The sequence below is a fragment of the Hordeum vulgare genome, chromosome 1H (assembly GCF_904849725.1).
Source record: "Hordeum vulgare subsp. vulgare chromosome 1H, MorexV3_pseudomolecules_assembly, whole genome shotgun sequence".
NCBI lineage: Eukaryota > Viridiplantae > Streptophyta > Magnoliopsida > Poales > Poaceae > Hordeum > Hordeum vulgare.
Genome location: NC_058518.1, coordinates 8,907,524 through 8,930,948, shown reverse-complemented (window position 1 = coordinate 8,930,948; position 23,425 = coordinate 8,907,524). Strand labels below are relative to the sequence as shown.

The 23,425-nt window shown below is 43.3% G+C and overlaps 1 protein-coding gene and 3 pseudogenes across 1 annotated transcript; 3 read left to right on the top strand and 1 right to left on the bottom strand.

Annotated features, from left to right (window-relative positions):
- The first annotated feature begins 1,081 nt into the window (after positions 1-1,081).
- Positions 1,082-5,972, top strand: LOC123395170 (annotated as a pseudogene).
- Positions 5,973-6,103: 131 nt separating this feature from the next.
- Positions 6,104-6,347, top strand: LOC123404269 (annotated as a pseudogene).
- Positions 6,348-7,799: 1,452 nt separating this feature from the next.
- Positions 7,800-9,326, bottom strand: LOC123395161 (E3 ubiquitin-protein ligase SRFP1-like). The gene is made up of 5 exons (XM_045090102.1): positions 9,254-9,326; positions 8,670-8,844; positions 8,491-8,560; positions 8,336-8,365; positions 7,800-8,062 (listed from the first exon to the last, which is right to left on the bottom strand). The coding sequence occupies exons 1-5, from the start codon at positions 9,324-9,326 to the stop codon at positions 7,934-7,936; spliced, it is 477 nt and encodes a 158-aa protein (XP_044946037.1). The 3' UTR covers positions 7,800-7,933.
- Positions 9,327-10,295: 969 nt separating this feature from the next.
- Positions 10,296-14,253, top strand: LOC123395152 (annotated as a pseudogene).
- The last annotated feature ends 9,172 nt before the right edge of the window (positions 14,254-23,425 follow it).

The following is a 23,425-nucleotide window of genomic DNA, read 5'->3' as shown; positions in this document are numbered from 1 at the left end:
ATAAAAGCAAGAGAAGGCAGATCCAACTCTGCATCTGAACTGTTTTCGGATCTGGATCGGGCAGGGGCGCAAGGAACGCAACCGCCGCCGTATGCAAGCGACCCCGCCGAGAACGCAAGAGGGCTGGCCGCCGGTAGTCCGATTGGATATCTTCCATGGAGGAGGGCGATGTCGCTTCCTGTGACATGTTGAAGCTCTACCTCTTGGCGCACCTTATGCCCTCGAAGCCAACGCGACGGGTCACTTAAATGATGAATCGCCTCCTCCTGGTCAGCTCACCCTTGATAATGATTCAGCCTTGTTGATGGCGTACATGTATCACTGATTAACTCTTGTTTATGTCTATAATTCATTTGTATTTTCTGTCAGAAGTTCATTCTTCTTGCTATGCATATTTCAGTATATGTCAATATGACTTGTCCCAGTTTCAGTATTTTGTTGTACAAAAATTCATCGTTGATGTTGTCCAATTTTCAGCACATAGTTTGTCTATGTCTTAGTTATTTGTGCAAATTTCAGTATACTTGCGCTGCTATTTTACTGCCAATTATCAAGTGTTTTGCTACATTTTATCAAGTTTACCCTAGTTGCCTTTAACCCTCTCTTCACTTCTGTTTTCCTGGCAAGTATGAGCTGGCCTTGTTGCTTCAAGGACGAATCTGCCAATGGGAATATAAGATATCTAGAATTTATTATTTCTACTGAAACACTACATACTATATACGGTTTGGAATTTAAAATTTTCTTGTGCTTTTCTTTAGATTATTCCACTCATTTTTTCTTTAAGCTCCGCCATTGAAAGATAGGCCTCATTTTAGATTTTGGCACAGGGCCCCAGATTTGATCGGCCCGGCCCTGCTCAACAGCACCTTGGGCCTTCACCCCATCCAGGTGGCGCTGCAGCTCGCGCTCCCGGGGCTCGACGGTGGCATGGAGCCCATCGTGTTCGCCTGCCGGGACCCGATATCAGGCAAGCCAGTCCTCCACCCCCTTGGCCTCTTGGTCTGATAAGTCTCTTGCACCAATGTACTTTGAGCTGAACTGGGAATGCTGTTTATTCTGTTTGATGTAGGGAGGTCGCATGCACTGCACAAGAGGGTGGAGCAGCTCTGCACCACAACAATCAGATGGGAAGAACTCAAGAGGAAAACTAAGGTATGCATCTCACTTCCACATGGTTGCTATATATTGGTAGTATCATCTCTTCTTGAGGTATAAATAGACAAACTCATCGACATATTAGGCTTTATTAGTTCAACTATTAGTTTCCTGTCATGCTGGAAACTGGGGCTGTTTATTCAATTTGTGCATCAAACCTTCCACAATGTTTACGAAAAAATAGTCCACTTACAAACAGACAAACTAATCAACATCTTAGCTCAACTAACCTCACTGTCATGCTGAAAACTGGAACTACTGGCTCAATCAATCGATTGACTTAACTGTATCTTTGTGCCCTTCACCCACTAAACAGTTTTTTTTAGATACCAACACCCCAAGCCTATTAATGCTGAAAGTCTAATGCACCCTGATAATGCATATCTGTCATCACGTCAAAGTTCAATGAAAAGTAGCAGTAACTCACAAGTTTAAGCTAACAAGTGCTAACTAACTGAACTTCTACTTGCTCCTTCAAATGAAACAGAAGATCATGTGAGGACAAAATTAAATACTTCACTGCAGAATCTCAAACTTCAATTATGCGATCATGTCAAATTAGTGGCTATTACTATTCTGAGGAAGTCAAATTCCTCATGGGTGAAAATACTCTACATGTTTCTCAGTTCTTGTATGCACAGGTTTGCAAAAACAAAGCCATAAAGTAATTACCTTTTTACTTGTTTGTTGCAGATGGACAAAAAACTAGCCATCACCGTGTTCAGCTTCCCACCAGACAAGGACAATGTCGGCACTACAACATACCAGACAGGTGGAGAAGCTGATGGGGGTGAGCCGATACGAGGACGAGGCGGCGTCCAAGATCATGGAGTTGTGCGCGGCCGTGGGCGACGGCAGTTGCAGCGCCAAGGTGACGCCCGAGAGGCCGCCTGGTATCTTGCGCAGCCCGCGGTTCATGGCCACGCCCGAGTGGGGCTCCGGCTGCGGAAGACGCCGCAGAGGTGGCCCATGCATCCCCGCACCAAGGAGGAGGTAACCATCATTACTACCTTCAAGACTTCAATCAAACAGTTAGGCACCCTCGGTAACATGTCATGTTATTACCACAGTACTAATGAATGAAATATTGAGATAGTATTCATTATTATTATTATTTTTTCATAATTAAACTTCAAAGTACTCCCTCCGTAAACTAATATAAGAGCATTTAGAACACTATTTTAGTAATCTAAACGCTCTTATATTAGTTTACAAAGGGAGTAATTTTGAGCCAATACCTTGTTGTTCCTCTTATGATCTCCTTATTTCCAACAGGTATAGTAACTTCAATTTCGTTCTCCCCTCAAAATGGGATGCTCGCAGTTGGCTCTTATAGCCACACAACAGCTGTTTATGCAGAGGGTAGCATGGAGCCATTATATGTTCTAATGGCCAGCTTGGGGGTGTTACACAGGTTTGTGAAGCAACACTACTTCCTTAGCTTTTGTTGTATAGATAGCATATAACAATGATGCAAATCTCAGGTGCTTTTTTTAAAATATGGAAATTATTTATATAATGGAGGGTGGAAGGTAACTAAAAATCTGTATTTTCAATAACTGATCTCAAGGTTCTTCATCACATATATCTTGGGACTATACAAACAACTGACCTCGTCATGATTTTTTGTTAGGATCTATACATATTATGTTGGGATATTCGGAACACCGTGGACATTGTTTACATGTAAGTATTTAAACACATTCTACTAAACTTCCAAAATTCAACATATTACTTCGAATAAGTACAATTAGTTTGTTCGATCTTGAAAGTGGAATTGATAGGTTAATCTGCCTTATTTTAAGTGGAATCATATTCTTCTGACTTTTGTATATATAGTAGCAGATTGCTATCATGACATATCTTTTGTAGAACTGAAGGGGCTCGAAAGACACACCAGAATTCGGATGTAGTTTATGAACTTTCTCTGTCCTTTAGAGGTCAGTGAATGGTTTGAAAATATGATGCTAATAATCATTAAGCAGTATGTAGTACGTGTGTGTCTCTACTAAAGGACTTTGTAATCAGCTACATGAAAGAGAGGAAATACAAGAGAAAATGCACTATATGTGTGTGTGTGCCAAAGTGCGTGTATCTTCTTCTATCTTGAGCATGTACTCTTCTTCTTCCTGGGGCTTCTCCAACAATGTTGTCGTGATGCTCTCGGGAAAATTAGCAAAATCTATTGATGCGGAGAGACTACAACGATGGTCCACAAACAAACCTTTTGTACTATTATTTGTTGGCATCTCATTAAGCGAATTTAAAGATCAAGTCCATAACAAGTTAGTTTCGTTCTCTTATTGCACTACAACCAGCAGTCTTTAGAACCAAAGTTAATATGGGCCAGTTTTTGGTTGGTGACTTCATGAGGTTGATTCAACTGCCATAAGTTTCGGCAAGCAGAACGGAAGTACTATTTTTGTTGTCAGCATGGCACTATAAGGTTCAATTTTACTACACTTTTAGAATCATGACTGTTTTCCTACGGGTTTTAGCATTTGGCATTCCTTCTAGGAAGTGTTTAGACAAATAGTACAACACAAATAGTGTGTACTGTAAACATTGCATAATACTTCACTCTCATCTTTTTCACATTACAACCCGTAGATCAAAATCAACGAGCACTACATCTTGATTTACTTCAGTTAAATGTTGATTTCCCAAGAGGTTGTTTGCATCTAAATGTTGATTTCCCAAGAGATTTTTAATATCTGCTATCTAGAGACACACCCTTACTCTGCTTCTAGGAATATCAAAGTTCTTGAACTCATCTCAACTAAAGCATACTGATTCTGCACTCTCCATGCTTGATGTGTTTTGTAAATTTTCATGTACCAGCATGTTCCAAAAGACCACAAAATGAATGGACAAAACATAGTGTAAATTGGAATCTCAATTTTGAAGACTATAAATACAGAAACTGCACTCGTTTATTATAACCTCCGGAGGGCTTCATTTTTCACAGATTTTTAATATCTGCTATCTAGAGACACACCCTTACTCTGCTTCTAGGAATATCAAAGTTCTTGAACTCATCTCCACTAAAGCATACTGATTCTGCACTCTCCAAGCTTGATGTGTTTTGTAAATTTTCATGTACCAGCATGTTCCAAAAGACCACAAAAAGAATGGACAAAACATAGTGTAAATTGGAATCTCAATTTTGAAGACTATAAATACAGAAACTGCACTCATTTATTATAACCTCCCGAGGGCTTCATTTTTCACAGATTTTTAATATCTGCTATCTAGACTCATGTTTGGTCATAATTTCCTTTTCGTCAGGCAATGTCAAAATTAGTCATACGCTCATTGTATTGTGTATGATTTTGTTCATTATTATCCATAATTTTTGCTCTTTATCTTGATGAAAATGCATGTCAAGCTATTTTATCACAAGATACCTGTACGAGTAACTAAGCTAACATATTGGGAACCTTTTCCTAGACTATCCCCATAATGGCTGTCAAATTCTTGCTTTCAGAGGCAGCTCCCGAACTCAAGAAATCCATTTCCCGTATATTACCAATGTATTTACTTGTATAATACTATCTATACATAATATACCTTTTAAACAGGCTGTTGATACCATATGGGTAGGAAGGAACAAACATTGGTAAGACACAAGATATTTTTGGCCTTCATATAAACTGTACATAGAGTACATATACTCTTCAAATTCTACAACACACCTCTCCAAGGTCGAATAATTCCGAGGATGATTGCAACGACCATACTTTGGCTCCATCCAACATTCTTATCTACATTACTTGTATTATGATGCATTCCTCTTTCGGAAGGGGATGTTTGTTTCGCTGGTGCTAAGTCGCTTTCGAATAGTTGGGTGCCATTGACCTGCAATATTTTCATTTGGTTAGCTTTGCAGCATCTAGTATGGACATTGGATCATCGGGTCATAAGAGGGGTGCAAGTTCATATTTCGATCTATTACCTCTAGGCATGACATAAAATACCGAACATATTTTGAACTTTTTTGAAAATACCGAACATATTCTTTAAATAACGAACATTTGTTTTTAGAAAACAACATTTTTAAAAGATTCTGAACATTTTTTGAAGTTATGAATGTTTCTGAAAAACGGCAACTATTGAAATTTAGAACATATTTATAGAAACCAGAACATTTTTTGAATTTGAAGAACATCTTTTGACAATCCAGTACATTTTTTGAATTTATGAACAATGTTAATTTTGTTTTTGTATTTTCAAAAAATGTTCTTCAAAAATCAAAAAATGTTTTGCTTTAAAAAAATATTCTCGATTTTCAAAAATGTCCTGAAAATTTGAAAAACTGTTCTGGATCTTCAAAAAAATTGAAAGCGCGAACACAATTATTCTAAAAATTATTTGATGATAATCAAAACGTGTGTTGCACGTGCAAGCTTACTATCTGTACTATTAAAAGCACGAGAGAGCAGATCCAACTACAGATCTGGACCGTCTAATTACACCATCAAAGGCCTAAAAACGTCGTTAACGAAACTAGACCGTTTTTGTTAACACTAATTGCCCACCCCACGTCGTCTCCCGGTCAATCGCCCCGCTCGCCCGCCTCGCCCAGGTCGCCCGCCCCCGCCCTCATCGCTCGCTCGCCCGCATCGCTCATCCGCGCTCCATCAAACCCAGTCAGCCAAACGGCGGCGGCCGGGCTCGCGCTCTCCCTGCGCCCGTTTCTCCCCGCCGCCGTGGGCGCGGGCGCAGGCGCGCGTGCCGATGACGACTCTCGCGCACCTGCTCTCCTCCACCCCTTCCATGGCCTCCCTCAGTTCCCGGGCCTCCCCGTTCCATGAGACCACCGCCTAGCACCGCCGTCCTTCCCAGTTCCCGGCCGCCCTCTCCGTCCTCTCCGTCCGTCCGTCCAGGCCATCAATCTTCGTCGAGCAGAGAGAGAGAGGAAGGATGCCAGAATCGAGCGAGATCCATGGGGAAGTACGTGGAGCTGCTGGACATGGGGGTGTGCATTGCGGCGCGGTTCCACTCCCACTGCCCGCAGACGGCCGGCTCTACTATCACCCTCCCGCCTCCTCGGCCGCCCCCGGTGCCGGCGACGGCGGCGGGATGGTGCCCGCGGGAGGCGCGGCCGCCGGCGCCGTGGCCATGATGAAGAGGCAGCAGCGCGCCGCCGTCGACGCCACGGAGATCATCCTCTACACCATCGTCTAGGCCGGCTGGATTGAAGAGTTTGCGAGTTAAATTTGTTTGATTTCTGACGCAGTTTTGTCATTCATGTTGAAATCGTTGCCTTAATCTCTTGCCCCCTTTTCGATTATTTTTTCCAGCGTGGTTGGGAGAGGCTGCTCACAACACAACAGGAGCCGAGCCTCTCTCTTTATTTTTTACTTTCTTGTTAGGAGCACTGCAGATTTTCCTTTAGAATAAGGCAACGATTTCAAGTCATGCCGGTTGCTGTTGCGCTCATCCCGGATGCCTCCTGCCATTGCCATGAAAGAAAGAGAGATGCTATCTTGTTTTATTCTACTTCTACTTTTTATTTATTTCCGACGAGAGGGAGATTGAATGGTTCTCGCAAAAATAAAAAGATTGAATGGATGGATCGAGGAATTTGTTTGATTTGTGGTTGCTTTTTTTTGCCTTTCATGTCGAAATCGTTGATTGAATTTCTTACCCCCGTTTGGATTATTTTGCCAGCGATTTAATTGGGAGAGGCTGCTCACAACAAGAGCCTTGAGCTGAACATGGTACCAATTCTCCTAATTGCATGCCACATCGCCATCCATTAGCTGTGTAATACAAGGGCTGCATGGGGTATACCAATGGATGACAACATCAGCTCTCATAAGGTTAGACATTAGACACTCATTATCTTTAGGGTGTTAAGAAGACTGTTTTTTATTTTGTACTCTGGATTCATGTATTGTTCCTTGCATGTTTTCTTCTTCTTAATCTTAAATATATTGATGTACATTGCGATTTCCTAATGATTTTTTTATGCTCCAACAACTGTATGTTCTAAATTAGGTTGGTTTTCTCCTGTTAGAAGCCTCTGGATGGTGATTGAAGGGAGGAAAATGTTCCAGACGATGGGGTTGTGAGCAGAGTATGCTGTCACTGTTCGAGACAATGAAATGGCATGAAATCAGGTGTGAGCAAGGCAGTCTGATATTCTCGTTGGTGATTCAGTTATGATTACCCGCTCGATCTTTTTGATATGACATCCCATGTTTCCATTTCAATTACTTGAGGTCAGATAATTGAAAAAAAAATGCAAGTTCTGGATTCTCTCAGCAGTGCACTATCTTCATATAAACAAAATCATGTAAAAGCTTACAGAGCATAGCTTAGTTTAGAGTCATCCATTTCTAATGCTAGAATATGTTGCACCGCTTGAAGGCGTGCAATACATACCATCAAGAGGAAAAAGATAGCAGGATAACTTCTTTTTTCAAGCATATGTGGATGTTGAACTTGAAATGGTTAATATGGTATGAACCTTTCAGATTAGCTACACAGCGCAGAAGGGAGCATTCAAATACTTACGAATCATGAGTTCTAGCAACAGCCTATTACTTCAGAGTGGGTATTTTCAACTTCGTGGTTGAGACAAACACTTTGATATATCAATTTCTTTCTGGCAAATTGGCACCGTAGGTACATATATATAAATTGACACCGTATATAATGCTTCTGCAGTCTGCACAGCTCATGTTGAACTGGAAATAATACATCAATGGCAGCTACGTACTAAATAACCATAGTCGTCACCGACGCGGGTATCATACTATCATGTCTACTAGGCCGGCAGCACCGATGGAGCGACCCTGCAGGTGTTGTAGGACTGGCAGTGGCAACACTTCCTCTGCCCCGCCATGCCCGGATACACTCTGGTCGTGTCCCAGCAGTCGTTGCAGACGATCCATCCCTGCACCGACCCACAAACACATGCCAGGAGTAATGGCATCAGAAAACCATCACATTTATATAACTGGCTACTCTACTTCCAAAATATTGGTAGACGAGTCTGGGTCATTTGGAGCCTTTTTCTTAAAAAAATCAAAACTATGTTTTTAAAGTTTCAAAAATCATGTACTCTTTTCCACAAGTGCACATGCACTCTTATTATGTTCCTATAAAATTTCGTACTGAAGTGCTATGTTTGTTTGAGGGCTACAAAGATATGTGAGCTGCCACTGACCTTTCCCATGTGTAAGAAGCTCGCCTCAATCTGAAAAATAAAATATACCAAAAAAAAAAACACTCATGCCAGGGCCAAGAACATGAAGGGAAAATTCACACGAAAAGGGGATCAGACCATGCTGATGCTGTGGATCTTACTGAGAAAATACCTACCTCGGCATCCAAGGCCCTCAAGAATTTCTCCATGTCAAAGATGGACACGGAACACATGGGGCAAGTGAACCTGCAAGTGCGTTCAAAAACAGCGTCGTCATCTATCTTATCCAAGCAAGAAGACCAAGATCACACGAAAGGGATGGGAGGCCGGTGGGTAGGCATGGGCAATTGGTTACTTGTCGTGCTTGAGCATCTCGTGGAAGCAGTGCAGGTGCATGGTGTGGCCGCACCGCAGCACCGACGCCTCCCTCAGGGAGTCGAACAGGTACTCGTAGCAGATCGGGCAGTTGTTCTTCATCGCGTCCTCGATGCATACATGCTTGTCCCTGAGGGTCATCGAGTAGCACGATCCTGCGGCAGGTAACGGATTGATGCTATTTTTTTCAAATTGTTCATATGCTCTTTTTCTCTACCGTATATTTACTTTGGCAAGTTAAACCTTTCAAGTTTAGTGCATCCGAGACAAATTCTGGATGCTAAAATGATTTCAGAATCATTCATGTGCAAAAACTAAATTTAATTTAAAGGTTCCAATTCTGTATGACATTTCTGGAAGAAGGCATGGTATTTAACATAATCTTAGTTGATGTAAACCTTCTTGTTTAATAGTATGACTGGAAATCTCAGTGGTTGTACAACTGGTAACTGAATATAGGTTATTCATTCTCTCTGCTGGTATGTGATAATAATAATGATGACTTAAAATCTTTATAAGGTGTAATGATGTAAGTTCAGCGAGCACAAGTGTCTTTGAACAAACCTTTTGGTATGAACACTTGCACGGCTGTATTTTTTCCTTGAATACGCAGAAGAAGAACGCCAAGAAGGCGCATATGCACAGTTATAGTTGTGTTAATGCCAGCTAATTCTCTAAAGTTCTCCCTTTGTGATTAAAGTTTGGTTCTCATCTACCAATAGCATTTGAATATGTGGCTTATGCTTTTATAATCTGGTTGATGTTGGGTTCTGCTGCTTATCCCTGTTCTCACATAATTCTGATCTATTATGTTATGCAGGTTTAATTATAGACATATGGCCAACACGTCTTTGTACAGGTAGTATAGTTATGCAGTTATGCTGATATATGCAAATGTTAATCTGTGTCCTATGTAAAGGCTGTTCCTTATTAGTAAATATCCCATTCTTTTCCAGGACTGTTAAGAGATTAGGAATACCTGACGAGAGGATAATACTTATGTTGGCGGATGATATGGCTTGTAATCCTCGGAATAATTATCCTGCCCAAGTGTTCAACAATGAGAACCACCAGCTTAATCTTTATGGTGACAATGTTGAGGTAAATCTCTTTACTCTGAAAATATTGCTGCTGAATCATAACATTGTAGTTTGATAACCCCTCGAGTCTGCAATATTTTCCCTAGCCCATGATGTGCATGTATCATTGATATCAAGGAGGTACCAAAAGCTACGAAATAGTTAATGATATTGAAGCATGCATACCCATAATAAATGACACACTATGATTCTTAACCTCTTTGTCAACAAGTAGAGGCCCATAGCCATGTGATTGTTATATTGCTATACCTACAATCCTGATTTTCTCACTGAAAATAATATTACGAAACAACGCGTCCTAAAAGATGGTCAAATTTTGCAAAGTGACGGATACTTAAGGCACTTTACACAGTTCAATATGGTCAGTTAGGTGATTTATGGAAGGTGGCAGCTAGCAATCCTTTAAGTTGTCCACTCATAATGCTATGCAGTCTTTTTTTCTCGAGAAAACGCAAAAGACTCTTTGTGTTTCATTTCATTGAAAAGATGGAAAGTACAATCCTCCTATGAGGCTGGTTATACATGGGTCGTGCGCCCGGTTAGTGTACATCCCAGGATGTGGGCAGGACAACCCGTAGTCCTTGTGCCCCAGCGAGTGCCCAACACTTGGCCTCATCTCTGATCTTATCCACTAATGTGTCTACTGAGGGTCGCGCATTGTCGAAGGCGCATTCGTTCCGGTGTTTTCAAATCATCCAGGGGATGAGCATCGCGATTGATTGCAGGCCTTTGCGCGGCGCTAGCAATTAGGTGGCATCAGAATACTTTGATGAAACTGAAATGTCAATTACTTCTCTCTTAAGGGTAATAAGCTTGATGCCTCCTGTGCAATTAACAGAAGTGACAAGGTATTTTATTTTAGTTATATAAGATAGAGTTTTCATGACAACCAGATATTGTATATTACAAGATTATTTTACTAAACCGAACTGGAATAAAGAAATAGAATAAGGTGGTATGCATAAATCTCTAGGTTGCTCATTACGTGCACTGATGAAGTTTGTAGTACTAATACAAGGTGCTCGAGCGCGATGACACTCCCACTTATTTCCTAGCACTGGCCAACACCGGAGTTGGACATGCCCGCGCCTGCATTTTTAGCTTCGAGGACGGCATCGTGAATGTACGCACTCGGGTGCTCCTCCGCAAGAGGTAATTTACGTGGGGTTCTACTTGAGTCCCATTGTCCCCTGGCAGCAGGTCCGTCCCGTCTCCTTCTCCAGCATGTTGATATTAGTAGCACTGGATGACCTGTCTGAAGCTGATTTTGTCCCATATTCTGATCTTGTGTGACAAGATATTTTGTTTCGTATTGTGGTCTTGTGTGACAAGGACGTGCTTATTTTTCAATATATTTCTCATAAGAAAAGCATTCTCTGCCAGCATACCGTTCTAGACTGCTCTAACGAAGCATAGTAAAGCCTGTTGGTCTGGGTCGATCTCCCCCTCATGCTCACAAGCTTCAAGCTTGACACTGAAAGTGACCGTGAATGCTCCCTCAAGAAAAGAAAAAAGAAAAGTGATGGCGAACGCCTAAAATCACGCTGAAAAACGTGTTCTGTTTTGTGCAGGCTGCTGGACGTGCCGTCATGCATACTCGTTGGCCTCCTGGGGTTGATCGTGGACATACCGCTCTACACGGTGATCGCGCTGATCAAGAGCCCCTACATGCTCTTCAAGGGCTGGCAGAGGCTGCTGCACGACCTCATCAAGCTGCGTGCCCATCGCCGGCCTGGCCATCCTTTTCTGGCCCCTGGTGGTGGTTGGGAGCGTCCTGCTGGCCGTCGTCTCCAGCATTTTCGTGGGTCTCTACGGAGCGGTCATCGTCTACCAGGTCTCTTTCTTGCCGCTGCCACCGTGCATCAATGCCATTTCTTGCCCGTCCCCCACGCGTCCGATTTCATATTACGCGCGAAAGAGATTGCCTGATGTGCTCAAGATTGTTTGACGTCGCAGGAGAAGTCGTTCCAGAGGGGGGCTTCGTACGTGGTGACCATGGTCGCCAAGTTTGACGAGTACACCAAGTCACCAACGACTGGCTTTACCTTCGCGAAGGCACTGTTCTTCCAAAGTAAAGTGTTCTCCTATGTTGTTTTTGAAAACTTTGGGTTGTACTGTAGTAGCTTACTGTACTTTGTTATGTGCTGCTTTATTCATCCCTCACGGTGCAAGTGTTTTCCACCAGGCCATCCTATCGGAAGAGGAAATCGTCCGATTCCGCCGAGTTCTCGGTCCGGCCAAATGTTTTTGTTAGGGGAGGTGAGCACCCTGGTTCATCCAGTGAAGCACCAGCAATGTTGGTTCCGACTTTGGTTCCGGCGAGATCCGTCAGGGAGGCCATACAAGAGGTCAAAATGGTCCAGGCCCGTTTGTCACCTATGTTTACTTCTTACCAAACCCCCGTCTCATACCAAGAAACGTCACTATATGTATGCAGCTCGAGCTCCCTCTTTGAGGAAAATTTGTGAAAAATACTCAGACTTGGTAACAAGTGCATTCATTGTTTCAGTACCATCAATGTTCTTCACATGTCTGGGAAGAAAAGGCAATGGATACGCTTTGCGATCCATGCTTCCTCTTTGGTGCATATCTATACATTTTTATTCTCGCATCCATGATCTATAGATTAGGTGTGAGCTAGCCCCAAGTGAGGTAGTAATGCCATAAATGAGATGGTACCATCAGAAATGAAATTGTGTTAGCTGTTGGGGTCCATGATCTCTTAGATTAGGCGAGCTAGCTCTCTAACTGAGGAAGTGTTGTATATGCAAGGATGAAATAACAACAGAAGGAATAGTTGAACAGTATAGCTGTTGAATCTATTGTTCCTTAGGTTTGGGGGGCTCGATTTAAATGAGGTAATGTCGTGATGTGCCGATCAAAAGAGGCACATAAAAGAAGGAATGCTGGCCTTCTAAACTTACAATATTGTATGGTAGCTACTGACTTGGCCAGTGGCCACAATTAGGATACAGACTTTAATTCAAAGATATGAGAAGTTGGCAGCACCTTCTGCCTAGAAAAGGTGTTGGACAACTGTATGCTCCCTAATATCTATCCATATAATCTGTACCAAACCCAAATAAGTAGTATCATTCCTTCATCTTCCTCTCTGATCAATGTTGGAATCTCTATCCTCTCAGAGCAAAGTGGAAGCTTCTTTTAACTTTGCTGTCAAATATATAATGGATAGATCATAGACGAGCCTGAACAAATAGTGTACTTGAATGTCATGAGATGTATATGTGAAGCAGAAACATATAATTAGATGTACTAGGTTTAACTTTGGTGTACGTGCGAGGCAGTGGATTGAAATATTTTTCAGCACCGCAGTGTACATGGTGTTTCATCTTGAGTGTCAACTGTCAAGTCCTGCCTGAATTCCTAATCATTCTCTCTGATCTGCAGATATGGGAAAACGTTATGAAGTCATGTGAGCAAAGGGGCAGGGACCTACTGAATTTGAATGTCATAACCAGTGTTGACCTGACAGAGTGGCTAAGAACAAAAGACAGTGGCAACGAGACGATAAACCTGGGACTGCCTTCTTATGATATGTTGTGCACCGTCCTCCACTCGATCAAGGCTGGTTCCACGGGGCTACTTCTCGGCAACGGCGTGGAGGTCGATCAGCAGAACCGGCCGCAGGACCTGCTGCTGGACTGGTTCTTCCACCCCGTGCTGGTGCTCAAGGATCAGATGTAGGTGTTGAAGATGACTGAGCAGGAAGTGAGGTTCCTAGAGAGGTCGACTCTTTTCGTCGGCAGTAGTTCTGCTACTGCTGGTGCAGACGTGTGGGATAACGGCGCCGAGACACCCCGTGATCCCGTGAGGATGGCACAAATCCAGGCGATCAGTAGAAGCTGTGTTGTCTCCTGCAACTGCTTATTTGTGTTTTAGTGTTTCATTTGAGATGTCAGTGGTTGTTTCTGTTGGTAATGTCTGTCAGATTGTTGCTGTTTTTCTTCTTGATGATGATGTTGTTGCTTGCAGGATGGTGGGGATAGTGAGGAGCATGTCCAAGTTCCCGGCGTACCGGAGGCGGTACCGGCATGTGGTGAAGCTGCTGGTGGCCTACTCGGTGGAGCGGGAAGGGTCGTTCGGATCGTCGACGTCGGGTCCATCCGCCTCCTTCGAAATCACACGGCGTTGGGTCCATCCGCGTCCTTCGAAATCACACGCCTCGAAGTGTAGATAGTTGTCGTCTTGAGGTTTTTTCAGTTTGTTTAGATGCCTTGCCTGCATCGAATCTTAGCCCGTGCGATTTGAAGTATCTCCTAGTCACTCGCTGGGAGCAGCCAAATCGGTTATTTAAAGAGTTTGTTAACTAATTTCGTTGTAAAAGACGTTGGGAGAGAGTAATAAAGTAGCACATGATCTAGCTACATTGGCAAGAAAATTAGGTATTCATGAACCTTGGTGAGATGAATACCTTGGTGCTTTTAGGAAGCTACTTGGAAGTGACAATGTAAACCCTTTTCATGATGATTAATAGATTGCTCGGTATTGTCGGTCAATTTTTAGTTCACTACGGTGGTTCATACAACTAAACAATATTCATTTTAGTACTTTCAATATCTCTTTTCGTTTATCTACCATGTTTGCACTCTAACTTTTCTAATTGCCGTTGAGCACGAGGACGGACCCGACGGGGAGCGGGATGGAGGCGGCGGCGGAGAACTCCCCTGGCGCGAGGACCTTCATGTCCTTCCCGACGGCAGGGAGTACTACGGCTCCGCAGCCGGCCACACCCGCGAGCAGCGCGGTGAGCGCCGACGCGGCTCGCGCTGAAGCTGTTCGATGAAATGCGCGGGGCCATGCTGGCACCTGACATGTGGGCCAGCCTTGTCAGAAAAACGATTAAAAAAGCTAAATCAAGCAGTTAAGAAGTTTGGTAGTTTTTTGCCACAGATTAGGAAAACTTTGATAGTTTTCCGTACAAAATCGTAAAGTGGTAGCTATTGGACACGGTTGCGCGAAATGTGGTAGTTTTTGGTAATTTACTCTGTCTAGTTCAGTCACATGCTTGTCTGCTGCTTTTGCACTGGGTGTGTATATGATGCTAGCTCCGGTTGCTCATGCTACTGGCATTGTGATCTATGTGCTTAGTCCTCTCGTAGTGCTATATGGAAGTCTTGATTTTTTACTGGAGTTAGGTATCCTTGCACGACCGTTATACCTTCGGATGGGAGCAATGCGTGTACTAAAATGGTTAGCAAGGCGCGTCAATGTCAAATTTATAGAACTTTGGCCCTTCGTACTTATCTTCGGTTGGGCTGCAATTGCACAGAAGCTCCAGAACGACTCATGACAAGAAGCACCAAATATGGGATGAGCTGAAACGAAATGAAGCAGCTTTGTCACTACTTCAGCATATGTTTGTTCAGAACCATGGCATGCAAGTTTCGGTGTGTTTTGTTCTTGGCATGTAACTTTATTTCTTCAGAGTACTTGTGCTTGTAATAATAAGTAAACAAATATTTTCTCTATGTGCCTGGATTCCAATAGTTGTGTACTTAACACCCGTGTGCAAAGCATGGACGGTTGAATTTCCACAGTGGGGTATCATATCATTAGTACACATAATCTGAAACATGCAGATGACTTATCAGTGTAACTGTTACTCAAAAGTCATAAATCAACCAGAAGAAGTGTATCTAACATGCACAACTGCACGTTGATGAAACGTTGGGTGAGTGAGGCGGATCCCTACAGGATTGATAAGGATCACACACTGGCATAGTCGGGGGGGCTTTGGGGCGATGAGGAACTACACAGAAGGGGATAGGTTTAAAGGCTCGCTATATTCGTAAATTTGTGGGTTCAAGTACATGGTCCTGTTTCTTACGGAGCTAGGAATTACAGGTCATTTAACGAGTTGGTGATTTTTTTTCGAAAAGGAGGCGTTGCCCCGGCCTCTGCATCGAGTGATGCATACAGCCATTTTATTGCGAAACGAAATAGTCTGGAAAAATACAAAGTAGCGTGATAATTGAAGAAACAAAAAAGAGTTACATGGCGCTTAGACCGCCCAAAAACCGACTATATCCCACGGATAGGCTAGACTAAAGTCCAATCCTATTAGCATGCCGCCATTCATATCGGTTGAAGATAACCTGAGCTGCCATCTCCCATCGGACACACCCAGTAACCAAAGGCTCCCTGGTTTCCACAGGAGTGAGTAAGGACCACGTGCGGATCAAGGCGGTAGCCCTGAAGATGACCTGCAAAAAGTTAATGTGATGCAATCTGTTAAAAACTTGGTGATATGCGCTTACTATTAGATCCGAGGCTCCCAACAATGTTTCCAGGTCTTAGATCAGAAGAAATGTATCTAACATGCACAACTGCACAATTGAGTACTTCTGAGAATTTGGGGCCAGGTTATAGATTTGCTACGACCACTTCTTCAGATCTCCAGCTACGCTAGCGAACAAGAAGCTTACATCAGAAGAAGTTCTAAACTGCACATAGCTACTGAGGACTGCATTAAATGTCCTTTTCAGGATCGGTAATTTTCTTGATTTGTACCACCTTTTTAGTGTATATTTCTCATACAGATTTGCTTGAATTCATCTCGGGCAACAGCCCCTTGAAAAATGAATTCACCTGGCTGGAATTCATCCGGCCGAGTCTATGCTTACTTCTAGCCGTAAACTGAATTTTAAATACACCAAATGATCTGGGAACAGTTTCAGACAAACCAGAAGAATGGACAAGAACATACAATAACAGAGCAGAAGCAGAGCGTACCTCTCAAAATTGCTTCTCCATATGAGACCAAGAAGCTTAATCTCGTGAATAAATGTACGAAATCAAACATAATCTTTAAGTTTTCATCAGGGGTAAACTGATCATATCGTATCCGTCAGAAGAAGTGGTTGCAGCAGACCAGATTAAATGAAGAGACATGGTATCATGATAAAGAAGATTGAACTAGACCGGAAAAGAGTAAGAAACTAAACAAGATAAGGTTTCAAGACTGAGCTAAATAATCTTTTGCCCATAACATGTACAACAAAGACAAGCGCTACTGTATCATTACTTTTTTGACATAAAAGGAGCATGGATCCCACATTTCATTTTGACAGAAAACCGATATGGTGATACATCCAACAACCCCGTCGGCTGCCTCACGCACATATAGGACTGCACAAAAGTTTGCAAGCACCGAACACACTATGAGGTACATAAAACTTTTCTGAATCACACAGCGGTGCAAAAGGAGAGCAAAAGGCCACCTTACAGTTCTCAAGGACATGGAAATTCCACCCGACAACGCACTGAAAAATTGAGCGATGAAACGCCAGCTATATATATATACCAGTGACTGGTGCGGCAGCGCTTAGGCATGGATGGGCGGGAGAATGGCTTCCACCCATAAGATGTAGGAAGATAAGCGCTATTGCGCCCTCTTTTTTTTCTCTCGGTAAAAGGAGCATGGCTCCTGGCTGGCTTCCATTTAACTGAAAACCTATATGGTGATACAACCAACTTCCCCTGGATGGCTTTCACTCTGTCTCACACAGATGCAAAATTTGTTATCCGTTGACCGCTGGCTGATGATCGACGAAACCAAATCAGTATATTCGCCTTCCATCCACACAATAACACGCTGAAAAATTGAGTGATGAAACATCATCATCTACTATATTAGTCGGTGGTGCCATAGATGTGTGGAAACCCTGTTCTCCAACGGTTTTTACCACCGGCTGGCGGTCCACAGACCCAAATCAGTGTGCAAGACTGCAACGACGGCCACGACATACAGTAGTATATGGGAGGAGTTCATGGAGCCTCTGTCAAGACCCGAAGGCCAAATAGGTGGTGTTCTTGCGAGAAAAGAAGGGGAAAGTTTAGCTCCGATCGGAGATGTATTGATCTATAGGGAATATTCCTTGCTTAAAGCAAATCACATGGAAAATCAATGCCTCGCTCAGCCACAGCCCCGCCAGCTTTATAGGACAAAGTTTAACTGCAGTAACTAACAGGGAAACAACGGCAAAGGTAACAGTAAATACGGCAATGGACCGTGAACAGGACATATCCAACGGCTAGCACGCGTCTTCGTATGAGCTACGCTCACAGCCGTTGGATAACTGTCGAAGGACGAAGTGTTAACTGACGAATGCAGTGTTCTTCTGAAGATGGTCCTGACATTGCTCCCTCCTTAGACACGACGTGTCCTCACAGCGTGTTCGCGTCTTGACGCCATTGTGATGTCGTCGCTTTGAAGAATTCCGGAAAGGTGTACTTGATGAAATCTGCATCTTCCCAAGTAGCTTCTTCTGATGACATGTTTTCCCACTGCACTTGCCACTGAACTACAGGCATGTTCTGTCTCGGAATCTGTCGAACCTGAAGAACTGCAGCAGGACCCATCTTGATTGAGCCATCAGCATGTACCATTGGTAGATTAGGACTAGGGATAGAGTGAGATCCCACATGTTTCTTGAGCTGGCTCACATGAAAAACTGGGATAGAGTGCATACTTAGTGAATCTGTCTACCACTACCATGATCACATCATATCCTTTTGATACTGGTAATCCTTCAATAAAATCCATGGATATATGTTGCCAAGCTAAATTTGCTACAGGTAGGGGATCTAATAATCCAGGTTGGAGGCAGTTCTCATGTTTAGCTCTCTCACATATAGGACAAGAAGCAATAAATTCCTCCACTGATTTCTTTAAACCAGGCCAATAGAATATATGTTTAACTCTTTGATAAGTGTCTCTATTGCCAGAATGTCCCCCTACTGGTGAACTGTGTAAAGCTGGTAGTTTCTGTCTCAGTGTAGGTATGTTACCCACCAAAAATTTTCCCTTGAATCTGATGATGCCTGAATGCAGAGTATAATCAGAATCAGTTTGATCTTTTTGTAACAACAACCTTTCCAACAATACTTTACTATCTTTATCCTGTTGATAGCTGTCAACCAGATCTTGTGCCCAAGTGGGAGTGGCTACTGATATTTCCATACAGCCAGGAAGTACTCTAGACAGAGCATCTGCCACTTTGTTAAAAACTCCCTTTTTGTACTGAATTGTGAAGTTAAATTCAAGCAGTTTCATCATCAATTTGTGTTGTATGCCCTCAGTAAGCTTTTGATCAGTGATAAATTTTAGAGATTGTTGATCAGTCTTGATTGTCAGGTCATTGCCCAACAGGTAGTGTCTCCATCTCTTCAGAGCTTCTAAAATAGCCAGAGCTTCTTTCTCATATGTTGATAGAGCAGCATTCCTAGGACAGAGAGCGGAACTATAGTAAGGTATTGGCCTGCCCTCTTGCATCAAAACAGCTCCTATTCCTTTTCCTGAAGCATCAGTTTCTAACACAAATGGCTTGCTGAAATTAGGCAGTGCTAGTACTGGAGCAGATATGAGTGCTTCTTGCAATTGTTTGAAAGCTGCATCTTGAGCTGCCTGCCAGGAAAATTTTCCTTTCTTTAACACATCATGAAGTGGTCTGCAAATTACTCCATATCCTTTAATGAACCTCCTGTAGTAACCAGCCAGTCCTAAGAAACTCCTGAGTTTAGTTACTGTATCAGGAGTAGGCCATTCAACAATTGCAAATATTTTCTTAGGGTCTGTTGCTACTCCTTCTACAGAAATCACATGTCCCAAGTATTCCACTTGTTGAGCAGCAAATACACACTTGGACAACTTAGCAAAAAGGTTGTGAGTTTTTAATGTTTCCAATACTATTTTGATATGCTCCAAATGTTCTTTGAAATTCTTACTGAAGATCAGTATATCATCAAAGAAAACTAGCACAAATTTTCTCAGATGAGGTGCAAAAACAGTGTTCATTAATTCCTGAAATGTGCCAGGTGCATTGGACAGACCAAAGGGCATGACTAAGTATTCAAAATGCCCTAGAAAAGTTCTGAAAGCAGTTTTGGGAATATCCTCAGGTTTCATTCTTATTTGGTGGTAGCCAGACCTTAAATCCAACTTGGAAAAATATGTAGATCCATGTAATTCATCCAATAGATCTTCAATGACAGGAATTGGAAATTTGTTTTTAACTGTTAGAGCATTCAATCTTCTGAAATCAGTACAAAGTCTCATTGAACCATCCTTTTTCTTCACTAGTATGACTGGAGCTGCATAAGGACTTTGACTGTGTCTGATAAAATGAGCAGCTAAGAGCTTCTTGATTTGATCTTCCATTTCCTGTTTCTGATGATGTGGTACTCTATAAGGTCTGACCTGAGGAGGAGTAGCCCCTGGCATTAATGGAATTGTATGATCCAAAGCCCTGTGGGGAGGAAGGCTTTTTGGTTCTTCAAAAAGATCAGCATATTCAAGCAGTAGTTTCTGTACTTGTGGAGGAGTTTTGCAACCCTCTGGTGCATTCATCATAATGTTGTTGATTTGTACTAAAAATACTTCCACTCCCTTATCCAGCAGTTTTTCCATTTTCTCTTCTTTCACTTCCTTCAGGCTTTCAGCATTAGTAAACATGGCAGTGGTCACTGTCTGTTGTCCTTCCATTGTAAAGCTGAATAGTTGTTTTGGTATATCAAAGGCTACTGGACTTACAGCTGTAAACCAATCATATTCTAGAATAGCATCATGATTGGGTAGATTAATAGATCTGAAACTGTGTTGTAGCTTCAACTTGCCCAACTGAAATGTGCATTGTGGTATCACTGCTTCAGACACTAGTGTTCCTCCTCCTGCTACAGCTATCAGTCTGGGTTTAACTGGGATTAATTGGCAGTTTGCTTTTACTGCAAAGTCCTGATTTAAAAAGGATGATGTACTCCTAGAGTCAAGTAAGGCCACAACTCTTTTCCCATTGATGTGTATGATGATTGTGGGTGTAGGCACAGTGAGTTGTTGTCCCATAGCAAAAGCAGATATGAACATGGCTTGTTCTTCTTCAGAAATAACTTCAGGTTGTTCTTGATTGGAATTTTCTTCCAGCTCCTGTGCTAATTGTTCATCTGCCTCTTGTTGCATCATGTGTAGATTAGGAACTAACTTGCACTTGTGTCCATGAACCCATTTATCTCCACATCTCCAGCATTCTCCAAGCTTCCTAACTCTTTGGTAGCTCTCATTAGACTTTGGTGGATTTGTTGTCACAGTAGCCACTGAAGTAGTAGCTACTTGTTTGCCCACAGTGCTGCTTGTATTAGGCCTGTTGTAAAAGTTGGAGTAAGGAACATTGTTCTTCTTGGCCCAAGTTGACACATGAGGATGACAAGGTTCAACATCCCTAGCTAACCAATAGGCATCAGTGAGTGTTTGTGGTCTTAAAGGCGTGACTTGAAATTTAATTCCATTCCTTAACCCATTCACAAAACATCTCACAAACCAGAGTTCATTTAACTCATGGTTTTCTTCCTGGATATCAACCATCAGATCTTCAAACAGCTTATTATATTCAGCCACAGTGTTACTGCCTTGCTTGGCAGAATTAAATTTCTCTGTGAGATCATAAGATCCTTGTTCATAAAATCTTTTGACTAGTTCAGCTCCAAACTGTTTCCAGCTCAACTGTTTCTTCAGGATACAAGACCTTCTGAGCCAAGTATCAGCATCACCCACAATGTATAGCTGAGCAAGAGAAACCTTATATTCTTCTGGAGCTGCAGACATCTGAAAGTATTTGTTGCATTGTTTGATGCATCCAACAGGATCAGTTCCATCAAACTTAGGAAATTCCATTTTAGGGCCTTTGGTTAATGACTTCATGAACTGAGCTTGCATGTCTTGCTCATAGGTTCTATAATAACCCTGCCACATTTGACTATCTCTATTACCTTGGTAAAATGTATTGAAAACAGGGGTTTCACCTCCATCTCTTGCACTACCAGGAGTACCAATAGGACTAGCATTCTCATTACTCTACTGATTATCATAACCAGGAGGAAAAGACTGTCTCTGAACTTTCAATGGAGGTAAGTTTTGTCCCTGAATTTCTTCACACTGTTTGGTTTTTTGTTTCTCTAACTCCAACTGCTTCCTCAACAACTCATTTCTGGTTTGTTGCTCTTGCAGATTCTCCTGATGCAAGGTAGGGGATCTCACTGTCTGACTAGAACTAGCTGTTGGGTAACGTAGCATAAATTCAAAAAAATTCCTACGCATGTTCAGATCTTCCTATGGAGAGACCAGCAACGAGAGAGGGGTAAGAGCATCTTCATACCTTTGAAGATCGCTAAGCGGAAGCGTTTGCTAGAACGCGGTTGATGGAGTCGTACTCGCGGTGATTCTGATCTAGTGCCGAACAACGGCACCTCCGCGTTCAACACACGTGCAGCCCGGTGACGTCTCCCGCACCTTGATCCAGCAAGGAGGAGGGAGAGGTTGGGGAAGAAGTCCAGCAACACGACGGCGTGGTGTCGGTGGAGAGACGAGGTCTCCCGGCAGGGCTTCGCCAAGCGCCGGCAGAGAGGAGGAGGGAGAAGTGCAGGCTGCGCCGAGGGAGAGGGAAAACTGTGTCCTCCAAAGGCCAAAAGTGCCCACTATATATAGGGGAAGGGGAGAGGGGGTGCCACCCCTAGGGTTCCCACCCTAGGGGGTGCGGCAGCCCTCCCAGATGGGGTTTTTGGCGGCCAGATGGGGAGGAGGGGGTGGCGCACCCCTCTGGTGGGCCTAAGGCCCACCTAAGTTAGGGTTCCCCCCCTCTTTTTCTTTCCCCTGCGCCATGGGCTGAGTGGGGAGGCGCACCAGCCCAACTAGGGGCTGGTTCCCACCCCCACTTAGCCCATCTTACCTCTTGGGGTCGCAGCCCCCCTTCGGTGGTCCCCCGGGACCACCTCCGGTGGTCCCGGTGGTCCCGGTACGTTACCGGTGATGCCCGAAACACTTCCGGTGTCCGAAACCATCCGTCCTATATATCAATCTTTACCTCCGGACCATTCCGGAGCTCCTCGTGACGTCCGGGATCTCATCCGGGACTCCGAACAACTTTCGGTAATCTCATATAACAATTCCCTATAACCCTAGCGTCATCGAACCTTAAGTGTGTAGACCCTACGGGTTCGGGAGACAGGCAGACATGACCGAGACACCTCTCTAGCCAATAACCATCAGCGGGGTCTGGATACCCATGGTGGCTCCCACTAGCTCCACGATGATCTCATCGGATGAACCACGACGTCAAGGATTCAATCAATCCCGTATACGATTCCCTTTGTCTGTCGGTATAGAACTTGCCCGAGATTCGATCGTCGGTATACCTATACCTTGTTCAATCTCGTCACCGGTAAGTCTCTTTACTCGTTCCGTAGCACGTCATCGTGTGACTAACTCCTTAGTCACATTGAGCTCATGATGATGTTCTACCGAGTGGGCCCAGAGATACCTCTCCGTCACACGGAGTGACAAATCCCGATCTCGATTCGTGCCAACCCAACAGACACTTTCGGAGGTACCCGTAGTGCACCTTTATAGTCACCCAGTTACGTTGTGACGTTTGATACACCCAAAGCACTCCTACGGTATCCGGGAGTTGCACAATCTCACGGTCGAAGGAAAAGATACTTGACATTAGAAAAGCATTACCATACGAACAATACGATCTAGTGCTAGGCTTAGGATTGGGTCTTGTCCACCATATCATTCTCCCAATGATGTGATCCCGTTATCAATGACATCCAATGTCCATGATCA